The following is a 13,741-nucleotide window of genomic DNA, read 5'->3' on the forward strand; positions in this document are numbered from 1 at the left end:
GCCCGGCTAATTTTCTTTTTTTTGGTGTATTTTTAGTAGAGTCGGGGTTTCACCGTGTTAGCCAGGATGGTCTCGATCTCCTGACCTCATGATCCGCCCGCCTCGGCCTCCCAAAGTGCTGGGATTACAGGCGTGAGCCACCGCACCCGGCCTGCACGTTTCAAGTTTAGGTGTTCACCAGTTGACCGTGCCTGGTTGATACACACAAGGTCAAAAATGACACAAAGATCAGAAGTGATGCCATATATCATACACGACTGTGCAACTAGTATAGAACCTAGCATTGGGTAAATGCTCATAAATATTAATTTAAAAAATTAAGTTTGGTTTCCAACTTTGCCACTTCCACACCGAGTGACTCTAGGTTTAACTTGTCTGGATCTTAATTTTCGGTAAAATAGAAATGTGTCTGCTTTGCCTATCTCATAGGATAGTTGTGATCAAATGAAATTACATGACAATGTATCTGGCGCTAATAAAACGGTAATTTATGAGACACAGAATGACTACTGACACCAGCTAGCCTACAAGCCTAATAGTAAAGATAAGATGTTAATACATAACTACCAGGAAATAAACATGGAGATCTCGTGAAAACCCATGACATGTTTTCTAAAAATGTCATCTTCCTTGTGACGAAAGGAGCTGGTCATTGCTAGGCAGGTGCTGTGCCTTTTTCAACCTCCACGTTTCAGCAGCAGGCTCTTCTGAGTGAGATTTTGCAAGGCTGAGGCCCCGTAGGCGCAGCCGCCGTTGGGGTGCGCATCCGGCAACCTGCAGTTTACAAGCAGCGGATCCCACCTTCAGTACTGGCTTTGAAAAGCCCTCCAGGTAATGTGCCTTTGCATTTAGCCGACCTAGAGAAGAGAGCTGGAAGCCAGCTCTACCTTTCACGGGGGGGAAGGGACTGCCCACCCGCTCGCCCCCATCACCTCGGCCCTCCGGAGCGCGCCGCGGACTCCAGCCTTGTCTCTCGCCTCTGCCTCACCCCACGTCCCTGACCCGCGAGTCTCCCGCCTAGCTCCGCGTCCCAGGTCCCTGCCTCCCGGCACGTACACGACGCGCTAAGAGGCGCGGGGAGCTCTTAGCGCGCCTGCTACTTATCCCGGCCGGCTACCTACCGGCCGTCAGGCAGAAGCCTGCGATTGAGCTGGCCGGGCCTCCCAGCACCGCCGCTCTCCAGGCTCCCTTTCGAGGACTCGACTTTGGTCCGAGCCCCAACCGCAGGTCGGGTAACCTTTCTAGGAATCCAAATGGAAGGCGAAGCGGAGAGACGAAGACGAGCGCGGGGCGGAGCGGGGCGGGGCGGCAGTTTGGACACGCCCCGAGCTCGCCTCGGCTCTTCCTCCCCCTCAGAATGGGAAGCGCCTACTGAGGGAGAAGGCTCCCTAGCCCTGCTGCCGCCTTTCGCCCTGCGCTGTCCGGCCTTCCGCGTGACCCCGCCTATGACCTCGGGGCGTTCCACTCACGTCCGACCGTCAGGTGCGCACGCGCACTTGCAGGCTTGTTTTGCCAGCTTCACGCCACCCAGAATGTGAGAAAGCAGGTGTCGCGAGAGTTGGGCGCAAGACGCCTTGTAGGGATTGTAACTATGGCGGACCTGCGGATCGAAGGTGAACGGGAGCCGCTGTTAGGCGACACACCTGGAAACAGGTGAGCGAATCCTGGTAGAGGGACCCCCTCAGCCTCCTGCGCTGTTGGGACTGGCTCCTTTCCGGGCGTCACCCGCACTGGGACGAACCCTCGCTGCCAGAGGGGTGCCAGCGCGGTAGGAGCCGGTGGCCGGGTTGTGTGAGCCGAGGAGATTCGCTCCCAAGGTAAGATAAAGGGCATCTGGCCGCACCTTGCGGTGATGAGCCGGTGGGTTCGAGTGACGGGCCGGAGAAACCCAGGCTGCTGCTTTGCCTGTTGCAGCAGCCAAGCCACCACATTCTGTATCTTCAGAATTCTATATTTGGCTCTTTGTAGCTGATCACTTTACACACACATTTCACAGTTCCAAAATGATGGATTTAATCGATGCTTGAAGTTATCGGTCTTAATAATGACCTGCTGCCTGACTGCCTGACAACCTCTTTGAAGGAGTGGCCTGCCCCTCCACATCTGTGGGCGTTTCTCCTTAGGTGGAACCAGAGACTTGAGAAAAGAAATGAGACACAGAGACAAAGTATAGAGAAAGAAAAAGTGGGCCGAGGGGACCTAAGCTGGCACTGGTCTGAGTTCCCTTAGTATTTATTGATAATTATCCTTACCGTCTTAGAAAAAGGGAAGTGACAGGATAATAGGATCATCATAGGGAGAGGGTAAGCAGTAAGAAATGTGAATAAAGATCTCTGTGATGTTAGTTTAAGGAAAAGTGCTGTGCCTTGATATGCATATGCAAACATCTCCATAAACCTTTTTAGTGCATAAAGAGCAGCATTGCTAGGAAGTCCCACCTTTCGCCCTAAGGCGGTTTTCTCCTTTCTCAGGAAACAGAACAACAATCTAGTTTTACACCGAGATGTTCCATTGCCCAGGGACGGGCAGGAGACAGATGCTTTTCTCTATCTCAACTGCCAAGAGGCCGCCTTTCCTCCTATACTAGTCCTCCTCAGCACAGACCTTTCACGGGTGTCAGGCTGGGGGGTGTCAGGCTGGGGGACGATCAGGTCTTTCCCTTCCCACGGGGCCATATTTCAGACTATCACATGGGGAGAAACCTTGGACAATACCTAGCTTTCCTAGGCCGAGGTCCCTGAGACCTTTGGCAGTGTAAGTGTCCCTGGGTACTTGAGATTAAGAGAATGGTGATGACTTTTAACCAGTAAGCTGCCTTCAGGCACTTCTTTAACAAAGCACAGCCTGCACAGCCCAAAATCCTTTAAACCTTGAGTCACTACAGCACATGTCTCTTGCAAGGACAAGGTTGGGGGTAGGGTCACAGATTAACAGCATCTCAAATATAGAACAAGGTGGATGTTAGGCAGGAATCTAGACCCAACATGGCGGCGTTACCTGGCATAGCAGGCCTTTTGTTAAAGACTCTCTTCACCCTTGTACACACCCGCAGACTTACATGCGTCAGAGTTCTGGCTGGGCAACCACACTCCCCCATGACCTGCAGCTCACCTGCATTCCACAAGTTCGTGAACAGCAGTTTTGGTTGACAGTTTCCAAAGACCCCTTCCTCATGACCCTTACTCAACTCCTGCCCTAGTAGTTTCAGGACCCCCCAGGCCCTGTTTGCACAACCAGCTTCCCTACCTCTCGGGCTATAAAAAGCCCCTACCGTCCTCCCTCAGTGCGACTTCCTCGGCCCGCACCTTTGGACCGAGGAACCTCGCTCACGAGTCCTAATAAAGGCTATTCTCACTGCCATTTGCCTTGTGTCTTCGTTCCCGGTTCGGCTCCAGCCTCAGTTTACCTTTACATTTGGTGCCGAAACCCAGGAGGAGACCCCTCCCCCGGACCCTTCCTGGGTCGGGCAGGCTCTCCTCTCCCAGAGCGAGGACCTTCTTTCTGAGCCGGAGCCGTTTCACCAAATCCAAGACTCAATTCAATCACTGCTGGGTAAGTTTTCCCCTGTTCTGTAGGCCCCCTCCGGGAAGTCCTTGTCCAAAACGCATGGCCACGTCAGGGGCTCCCTCTGGTCAACTGTGACCTTGGCACCAGACACTAGGAGACGTCCAACCTCCCCGGAAGCTGCCATACCCCGCACTCCTCATGACAGTGGGAGGATGCTCCCATTGCCACCGGACTGCCCGCCTTAGGACCATGGGAACTACCCAGTCCAAACCAAACCGAAAATCCCCTCTGAGGTGCCTCTTGGCTAATTTCCAGACTTTAAGTCTCAGCCAAGACCTAAAACAAAAGCGGCTCATTTTCTTCTGCATGGTAGCATGACCGCAGTATAAATTGGATAATCAGTCTCAGTGGCCTGCAGAAGGCACTCTAGACTTTAACATCCTCTTGGATCTGACCAACTTCTGCAAGAGACTAGGCAAATGGCACGAGATAGCCTATGTTCAAGCCTTTTGGGACTTGCGTTCTTGCCCAGATCTCTGCGCTCAATGCTTGTTAGCTCAGGTCCTCGCAAAGTCTCTTCCCTCGAGCAAGGAGAGGGATGATTCCTCCTCTTTTTCTGAGCCTCCTGACACCCTATCCCAGCCACCCCTTCGGTCTCCCACCCAACCTTCTCCTTACCCTGACCCACCATTATCCCCGTCCTCGTCACTGCCTCCCCTCCCATCCACCCCTCCTGTGCCCTCGCCAAACCCGACAGATTCTGTCTCCCCTACCTCCACCTCCTCCCCTTGCTCGCCTGTCTCAGCCCATACTCGGTCCAGGACTGACCTCCTGTGTCCCTTGCGAGAGGTGGCAGGCGCCGAAGGAGTGGTCCGGGTCCATGTGCTATTTTCGCTGGCAGACCTGTCTAAGATTGAAGAGCGTGTAGGCTCTTTCTCGGCCAACCCCACTCAGTATTTCAAAAAGTTGAGATACCTGTGCCAGGCGTATGACCTCACCTGGCATGATCCCCATATTGTTATGACCTCAACCCTGTGCCCTGAGGAATGGGAGCGTATCCTAGTGGCAGCCAGGCAGCACGCTGACCAGGTTCATTTAACTGACCACGCCATGCCAGTTGGCACTGAGGTGGTGCCTTCAGCCGAGCCCAACTAGGACTAGCAGGTTGGTCAGGCAGGCCGCCGCCGCCGAGATATGATGGTCCAGTGCCTTCTTGCTGGCATGCAGGCAGCTTCCAATAAGTCAGTCAATTTTAATAACTTAAAGGAGGTAGTCCAAGGCTCAGATGAAAATCCGGCTGTTTTTCTTAACCAACTGACAGAGTCACTTATTCAGTACACCCGCCTTGACCCTGCCTCCCCTGCAGGAGGAGCCATCTTAGTTTCATACTTTATTTCTCAGTTGGCCCCCGATATCCAAAAAATGTTAAAAAAGGCGGAGGACGGCCCTCAAACTCCCATCCAGGACTTAGTCAAACTGGCCTTCAAGGTCTACAACTCCAGGGAGGAAGCAGCTGAGGCCCAATGACAGGCCAGGCTAAAACAGAAGGTACAACTCCAAACCCAGGCCTTGGTAGCAGCCCTGAGGCTGGCCGGCTCCAGGAGCTCCCAGAAAAGAGGTACTACCCGAGCGCCACCTGGTGCCTGCTTCAAGTGCGGCAACGACGGCCACTGGGCCAGGCAGTGCCCTAACCCAAAGGAGCCAACTCGCCCCTGTCCGAACTGTTGGCAGATGAGCCACTGGAAGTCAGACTGCCCCGACCTAAGGATGGTCGCTGCGCCTCCACGTGACGACCCTCCTCCAGGTATTGGAGGCGCCTTCCAGCTCCTCGACACCGACGAAGATTGAAGAGGCCCAGACTTGGGAACCCCTCTTACTCTCGCCGAGCCCAGGGTTATGCTTCAGGTAGAGGATAAGTCCATATCTTTCCTCATGGACACAGAGGCTACCTACTCTGTTTTGCCTTCCTTTAGTGGCCCCAGCCACCCCTCCACTGTCACGGTCATGGGAATTGATGGCACTCCCTCCACCTACCGCCAGACTCCTCCTCTGTCTTGCCGCTTGGATGGCTCCCTCTTCTCGCACTCATTTCTTATCATTTCTTCGTGCCCAGTCCCCTTGTTAGGAAGAGATCTCCTCTCCAAGCTAGGGGCCTCAGTTCACTTCCGACCCAACCCCTCCCCACACCTCGCGTTCCTCTTCCCCCTTCTCTCACCTGACAAACCCCGCCAGGCTGACCCCCCACTCCCGTTTCCAGTCCCCATTAACCCTAAGGTGTGGGACACCTCCATCCCAATCATTGCCCAGCACCATACTCCGGTCCGCATCCGGCTAAAAGACCCTTCCAAGTTTCCCTCTAGACCCCAGTTCCCTATCTCCCTTGAACATCGATAGGGATTAAAACCTATCATTACACGCCTGCTCCGACAGCACATTCTAGTTCCCACCAACTCACCATGCAATACTCCTATCCTACCTGTACAGAAAAGCTCTGGGGCCTGTCATCTTGTACAGGACCTACGCCTCATCAATGAGGCAGTAGTCCCTGCCTTTCCAGTTGTTCCTAATCTATATACATTCTTCTCACGTGTTCCCCCTGACACCACCCATTTCACTGTCCTTGACCTGAAGGATGCCTTCTTTACCATCCCTCTACACCCAGACTGCCACTTTCTGTTTGCTTTTACATTAGAAGATCCAGACACTCATATTTCTTCCCAGCTGACTTGGACTGTTTTGCCTCAGAGGTTCCGTGATAGCCCCCATTTTTTCAGACAGGCACTGGCACAGGACGTTGTCCTCTGTCCCCTGAACCACAGCACACTATTGCAGTATGTCGATGACTTATTACTATGTAGTCCTTCCTAGGAGTGCTCCCTTGCAGATACTGCTACACTTTTAAATTTTCTAGGCGACCAAGGTTATGAGGTTACCCCGGCTAAGGCTCAACGTTGCAGCCCTTCTGTCACCTACGTAGGCATACTCCTCACACCCACTACAAAAAGCCTCACAGCAGATAGAATAAGCCTCATTGAAACTCTCCAGCCTCCTCAGGATGCGGAAGAGATCTTGTCCTTCCTAGAACTGGTGGGCATAGTGAGTCTTATGCTGTGGCCCCACTCAGGATCTTTTAAGGCCTACATCAAGGTCGTAAGCAGTCTCATCAGCCTGGCCTCTGACATCAGACAACAGGAGGAAGCCGTCTCATCTCTAGCCCAGGCAGCAAGCCCCAGGACAGCAGCAACCCTTTTTCCTGGCTAACCTTAGTCAGGGAAGGCGCTCAAGTGGTACACATGGCCGAGGTACACAACATCTCTCGTTGTTTCTTGTGTGCAGCCTTGAATAAGCCCCCACTGGTTGCGGTACCCTTACCCAGCCCTTTTAACTCCTCTAACCTAACCCCCTCGTTTCCCCTTCCCAGCGGAACACTACATCAATGAGTCAGGACTAGTAGAAACCAATCTCCTCACTCTAGAAAAGATTCGGGAAAGACTCCACCAGAAAAACCTCGGATCAAGGCCCTCACTTAGGTGGTGGCAGTTGTCTGTGGCCGGTTAAGTCCTACCCTTTCTAAGCCCCTTACTAATCATTGGCTTCTTGCTACTCATAGCTCCCTGTGTCCTCCACTTCATCCAGGACCGTGTGAAAGAAGTCTCCCAGGTCACTTTCAGTCAGATGCTGCTCCACCCCTATACTCGAGTTCCGACCTCCAAAGAACCCCACGATGACCCATACCAGCAGGAAGCAGCCAGATGAACACGTCGCCCCATTTTCTTATTAGAAAGAGGTCGGAAGGTTAGGCAGGAATCTAGACCCAACATGGCGGCGTTACCTGGCATAGCAGGCCTTTTGTTAAAGACTCCCTTCACCCTTGTACACACCCGCAGACTTACATGCGTCAGAGCTCTGGCTGGGCAACCACACTCCCCCATGACCTGCAGCTCACCTGCATTCCACAAGTTCGTAAACAGCAGTTTCGGTTGACAGTTTCCAAAGACCCCTTCCTCATGACCCTTACTCAACTCCTGCCCTAGTAGTTTCAGGACCCCCCAGGCCCTGTTTGCACAACCAGCTTCCCTACCTCTTGGGCTATAAAAAGCCCCTAACGTCCTCCCTCAGTGCGACTTCCTCGGCCCACGCCTTTGGACCGAGGAACCTCGCCCACGAGTCCTAATAAAGGCTGTTCTCACTGCCATTTGCCTTGTATTCCTCGGTTCGGCTCCAGCCTCAGTTTACCTTTACAATGGAGTCTCTTATGTCTACTTCTTTCTATATAGACACAGTAACAATCTGATCTTTCTTTTCCCCACACCTCTTGATACTTTAACAAACCTGTCTAAAATGAGCTCGCCTTTGTCCTGTGCCAAATGTACAAATAAAAACTAATTTTAAGGCATTGAAGGAATAATGTCAGTATTTTGATCCTTATAATTCTGGTTGTTTTGATCCTAGTTTATGGTCAATGACTCAGCAATGTTCACCTTTTGCCTCTTACTGCATAATTATGTATTTTTACCTTTAGGAAAATGGAATTATTTTATTTGAAATATACATAATTATCTCAAGTAAATTAATAAATTCAGTTAAACTTCAGCTGTCTATGACCATGTTAATTTTTACTCATTTGTTCCTCGTAAGCACCAAACCTTTTTTGATCACTCTTAACTCAAAACCCTTTGGAAAATGTATTTCTCTGGTCCTTGATTTACTAAACAGAGTTTATGGAATGCAGTTTTATCTTGATTTTATGTTGAGATCATTAAAATGAATATCGATGCTGAAATGAATTTTAATAGAGTGATATCCTCAGAGCCTATTTAAACGTTTGGGACTGTTTGCTTCTATACCAATTTATTCTGCACTACTATACTTTTTTTTTTTTTTTTTTTTGAAACGGGGTCTCGCTCTGTGGCCTAGTCTGGAATGCAGTGGTGCCATTTTGGCTCACTGTAACCTCTGCCTCCCGGGTTCAAGCGATTCTCCTGCCTCAGCTTCCACAGTAGCTGGGATTACATGCGTGGGCCACCAGACCCGGCTAATTTTTGTATTTTTGGTAAAGACGGGTTTCACCATGTGGCCAGGCTGATCTGAAACTCCTGATCTCAAGTGATCCACCCACCTCAGCTTCCCAAAGTGCTGATATAGAAGCAAACAGTCCCAAATGTATCAATAGGCTCTGAGGCCAGCTGCTCTACTTTTAAGTACTTACATCTGCTTTTTAGTTTTTCTGACAGACTGTTTTCCTGGCAGACTATTCTTGCAGCATGTTTTTGAAATCTGGCAGCAACAGTTTTTTTTGTTGTTGTTGCTGTCACCACACTCTTTCCACCAGCTTTAATTTGGGGCTTCTTGTTTGTTATAACTTTGATAACCCTGTATCTATGCTTCATATAACTGTTTCATTACAACCTGGTAGTTCTGACTGAGAGCTAAATGTCTTTCCTATTAAGTGCATAAGCTTGAGTGCGTGGACTTTGTGACATTTGGTTTTCTCAGAATTCTTTTGCTTCGTCCTGATTTTTAGCTATTTTCCAGATAATTGCAGGATCCCTGAGTTATGGTTAAATGTGGTCTTCTGGTACATTCTGTCACCTTGTACAAAAGGTGATTTTTTTTCATACTCTTAGCTTTAATTTCATCAAAGTGATTGATGCTCATTAGAATATGTCCAAATTTAGATGTTCCTGCCAGTAATCAATACCTCTGATTGAGGTTCTAGATTAAGCATTTTAAAAACAAAAAGGGAGTATTTTGAAAATAATTCAATAAGTATATGTCTTTAAAAACGCTAGTATATTCCCTAGTAAAGTGAACCTATATATAGCTAGTTGGCAGGACCTGTTCACTTTGAATATGTTGCACAAACATGTCTAGTCACCACCAACCTTTCCTCACTAACAAGGTTGATTATTTTTTGCTGGTCTGGTGGAGCTGGCCTCTTGAATCCTCAGTGCTCCCCACTGACCCCCACTGTGGAGGACAGACAACAGAGGTTGGCAAACATTTCCTGTAAAGTCCCAGATTGTAAATATTTTAGACCTGTTTAGGGCAAGGGGAAAAATAAAGGATATTGTATAGATGTTTAGATAACCAGAAAACAAATTCCACAGAAATTTTTAGTAATGACATTTAAAATATACTAATAAGTATAATATAGGTTTGCTAATGAAAGGGATAGAATTTGGTGGGGGAGGGGATGACATTTTCCTTAATTGCACTTCCGAGTTGGTGTTTTCTGTCATCAAACTGATAACAAATATTCATCTGTAAAAACCATTTGTAGCTCACATGTTACTGATCCAAGTTACAACTGATTTCACACTTTCTTTGCAACCTTAGCCTAGTCTCTGTAAAATTTGTATTATTAGGGTATCTGTCCTTATAGGGCATATCTTTATAGAATATTTTCAGTTTATTTCCGTAACTGTTATACCACTACACTGTTCTGTCAGTGAGCACACGCTTCTTTATTTTCTCTCTCTCTCTTTTTTTAGGACAGAGTGTCTGTCTGTCACCCAGGCTGGAGTGCAGTGGCACAATCTCTGCTCACTGCAACCTCCGCCTCCCAGGTTCAAGTGATTCTCCTGCCTCAGCCTCCTAAGTAGCGGGGGCTACAGGCATGCACCACCACGCCCGGCTAATTTTTGTATTTTTGGTAGAGACAGGGTTTCACCATGTTGGCCAGGCTGATCTTGAACTCTTGGCCTCAAGCAGTCTGCCTGCCTTGGCCACCCAAAGTGCTGGGATTATAGGCATGAGCCACTGCACCTGGCTGTTGTTAAATTTTATCTAACTCACTTTGCTATTCAGTTCACTCCACTATATTGTGTATTCCTTTTAGTTTTTAAGTCACAAGTTTGACAAGCATGCTATCATTTGGAGTATTTCAGTTTGTAATAGAAATATTGAATAGGATAAAACTGTAGCAGGACATCCCACTATTGGGAATGCCAAACATGACCACTTGTTAAGAGGGCGACTGCTATATCTTTCAATTGTAAAGGTTCATGTTCCATTTTGTAATTAGTAAGCAGACACTGGGGTGACATTTGAGGGCCTTTGACTGTCCTCTCCTTAACAATCTTTCAACCAGTTGTTTTAGCATCCATTGATGATCCTTCCATTGTTACATAGAAAGTGGCCATTAAATTATTTTCTAATTTTGTCCTTTCAATATTTAATAATTGTCATTAAAAGAAGAAAGATTTTGACTGAGCTCTAAATCAGTCACTCAAACAATTTTATTTTTTTTTTAGAATCAAATAATTTACTTCTTGATTCCCTAACTTAGATATATATGATGTTTTATTCAAATTCTAGTATATTGATTTCAAACTATGGGTATCTGGGGTTCTGGTATTTTTCTCAGGTAAGCTACATTATCATTAAGGTCTATTATTTTTGTTTTTTTCTTATCTACTCTCCTTTGACCTAGAAGAGGTTTGTTTGTATGGCATGACATATACAGTGTTAAACATTTTAAATATATTAGGAACTAATATGTTTGGCATATAATACATCTAAAAAACATTGTTTTTCTTCTTCCTTTCCTCTTTACCACTCCGAACCATATCACGTTTGAAAAAAAAAAAAAAGTTTCTTTTTGGAAGACTAATTTGACAGTTCTAAGGCTTATTTTTAAGAAATTAATCTTGGTACATAAGAAGGCATTTTGTCTGTTCTGCATGTCTTGATTATTTGAAAAGATAATGCTCACATTAAGGTGAACTTGTTAACTGTTTCTATTGTGTATGTGAAAATGTAATGAGTGTATAGACTCATGTGTCACCTAATGGAGGTAAGATGTCTACTTAGTATACATGCCCTTGGTCCAGATCAGATACTTGTCCAAAAGATCACTTATGTCTAGGGTGTCATGGTCTCTCTTTTGTCTGCTGGTAAAATTTATCTGGTAACCCATTTAGGAGGTCCCAGGGCTGAAAATTTCTTAGGTTACATTAAACCTTCCTGGTATCACTTCTATTTTCTGAAGTAGGAAGCCAAAACAGCTTCCTGCAGCAATTTAATTTGCTGTCATCAAGTACAGCATGTTATAATGATGACAGTTACTACTTTTTAGTACTTAGTAGCTATGGGGGATCTAGTTGTAGCTAGTTTATTTGATTTATCTTGATGTAGTTTATTCATTTTTATAAATTGCAACATTCTTGATTAATAAATCTGCGCATATCAACAGTAGCAAAATAATTGCCTTGCAAAATGTTTCCTCTTTTAAAACTATACTGTTTCCCAAATTTCTATATACAATAATGCATAAATACAATCCATGGAAATTCAAAAAAATAATGCTTATTCATAGATAAATTAGTGTAGCAGAACCAGTATTAGTAAATTCTACCTCTATCACATCGTTTTCATAACTTTAGTAGATAATACAATTGTTGACACTTAAGATCCACATGTAATGAGATAAATTTATACTACTTTTTTCTTCTTTACACCTAGAGAATGGGACATTTTAGAGACTGAAGAGCATTATAAGAGCCGATGGAGATCTATTAGGATTTTATATCTTACTATGTTTCTCAGCAGTGTAGGTAAGTATTAGAAATACATAATTTTAACAATTCAGATCAGATGTCATATTTTAACCTCATTTACTTCATTTACTTTTGTTGCCTCTGAAATTATCTTTATTGTGCTAAAAAATATGTAACATAAAATTTACCATGTTACCATATCTAAGTTCAGTAGTTAAGTATATCCACATTGTTGTGCAACCAATCCCTAGAACATTTTCATCTTGCAACAGAGAAACTATACCCATTAAACAACTCCCTGTTTTCCCATCCCCCAAGCCCTAGCAACCATCATTCTACTTTGTTTCTTGGAATTTGACTACTCTAGATAGCTCATATAAATGGAATTATATAGTATTTTTCTTCTTGTGATGAGATTATTTCACTCAACATAATGTCCTCAAGTTGATCCATGTTGCACTTGTGATAATTTCCTTTTACTTAAAGGCTATATAGTCCATTATATGTATTGTAGGGTAGCAGAAACTTTTCCTCTATTCTCTTATGTTACGTGCCTAAGACTGGTGAATTAAGCTGACAAAAGAAACACTAACAGTAAAAAAGTATACAAATTTATTTGATGTTAATATTTTTTAATGAAAAGAAACAAAAAACATTAAGAAATGTACATAAAAATGAAACTAGACAGCTACTAAGAGTTCCTAACACTTTCATGTACTCACAAAAGTATTTCATCTTTTTTTTTTTTTTTTTTGAGATGGAGTTTTACTCTTGTTGCCCAGGCTGGAGTGCAGTGGCGCAATCTCAGCTGACTGCAATCTCCACCTCCCAGATTCAAGCGGTTCTCCTGCCCCAGCCTGCCAAGCAGCTGGAATTACAGGCATGTGCCACCACGCCCAGCTAATTTTGTATTTTTAGTAGAGACGGGATGTCTCCATGTTGATCAGGCTGGTCTCGAACTCCCGACCTCAGGTGATCTGCCCACCTTGGCCTCCCAAAGTGCTGTAATTGATTACAGGCGTGAGCCACCGCGCCCGGTTCAGTCTTTTTTTTTTTCTTTTTCTTTTTCTTTTTCCTTTTTTTGAGATGGAGTCTCACTCTGTCGCCCAAACTGGAGTGCAGCGTGATCTCGGCTCACTGCAAGCTCCACCTCCCAGTTCATGCCATTCTCCTGCCTCAGCCTCCTGAGTAGCTGGGACTACAGGCACCTACCACCATGCCTGGATAATTGTTTTATATTTTTAGTAGAGACGGGATTTCACTGTGTTAGCCAGGATGGTCTCGATCTCCTGACTCTGTGATCTGCCAGACTGAGCCTCCCAAAGTGCTGGGATTACAGACGTGAGCCACCGTGCCTGGCCAAAAGTATTTCATCTTTACAGCCATCAGTGAATGATTTGTTTTGCTACTTCTTGAAGATGTGCAAAATTTCTTTTTAAAAACATTTTATTATTTATTATTATTTATTCATTTTTTGAGGTGGAGTTGCCCAGGCTGGAGTGCAGTGGCATGATCTTGGCTCACTGCATCCTCTGCCTCCTGGGTTCAAGCGATTCTTGTGCCTCAGCCTCCTGAGTAGCTGGGACTACAGGTGCACACCACCACACCCAGCTAATTTTTTTGTACCTTTAGTAGAGATGGGTTTTCACCATGTTGGCCATGCTAGTCTCAAACTCCTGACCTCAGGTGATCCACCTGCCTCGACCTCCCAAAGTGCTGGGATTACAGGCATG

The 13,741-nt window shown here is 46.2% G+C and overlaps 2 protein-coding genes across 18 annotated transcripts in view; one reads left to right on the forward strand and one right to left on the reverse strand.

Moving 5' to 3' along the window:
- The window catches only part of ABHD18 (abhydrolase domain containing 18), a 70,209-nt gene extending 68,767 nt beyond the window's left edge, over positions 1-1,442 (reverse strand). For 3 of the 12 annotated variants that reach the window (XM_031664289.1, XM_031664285.1, XM_031664291.1), the window contains exon 1: positions 568-691. Coding sequence is in view for 3 of the 12 variants with exons in the window: in XM_031664285.1 (XP_031520145.1) it covers positions 568-625 (58 nt within the window). In the remaining 9 variants the exon portion in view is untranslated. The other 9 variants (XM_031664286.1, XM_031664292.1, XM_031664290.1 and 6 more) reach the window with 7 other exon arrangements.
- MFSD8 (major facilitator superfamily domain containing 8) overlaps positions 741-13,741 on the forward strand; it is a 55,742-nt gene continuing 42,741 nt past the window's right edge. For 4 of the 6 annotated variants that reach the window (XR_004182687.1, XM_031664274.1, XM_031664277.1 and 1 more), the window contains exons 1-2: positions 1,435-1,653; positions 11,974-12,065. Coding sequence is in view for 5 of the 6 variants with exons in the window: in XM_031664274.1 (XP_031520134.1) it covers positions 1,592-1,653; positions 11,974-12,065 (154 nt within the window). In the remaining variant the exon portion in view is untranslated. The other 2 variants (XM_031664276.1, XM_031664275.1) reach the window with 2 other exon arrangements.

Source organism: Papio anubis, chromosome 3 (genome assembly GCF_008728515.1).
Source record: "Papio anubis isolate 15944 chromosome 3, Panubis1.0, whole genome shotgun sequence".
Taxonomy (NCBI): Eukaryota; Metazoa; Chordata; class Mammalia; order Primates; family Cercopithecidae; genus Papio; species Papio anubis.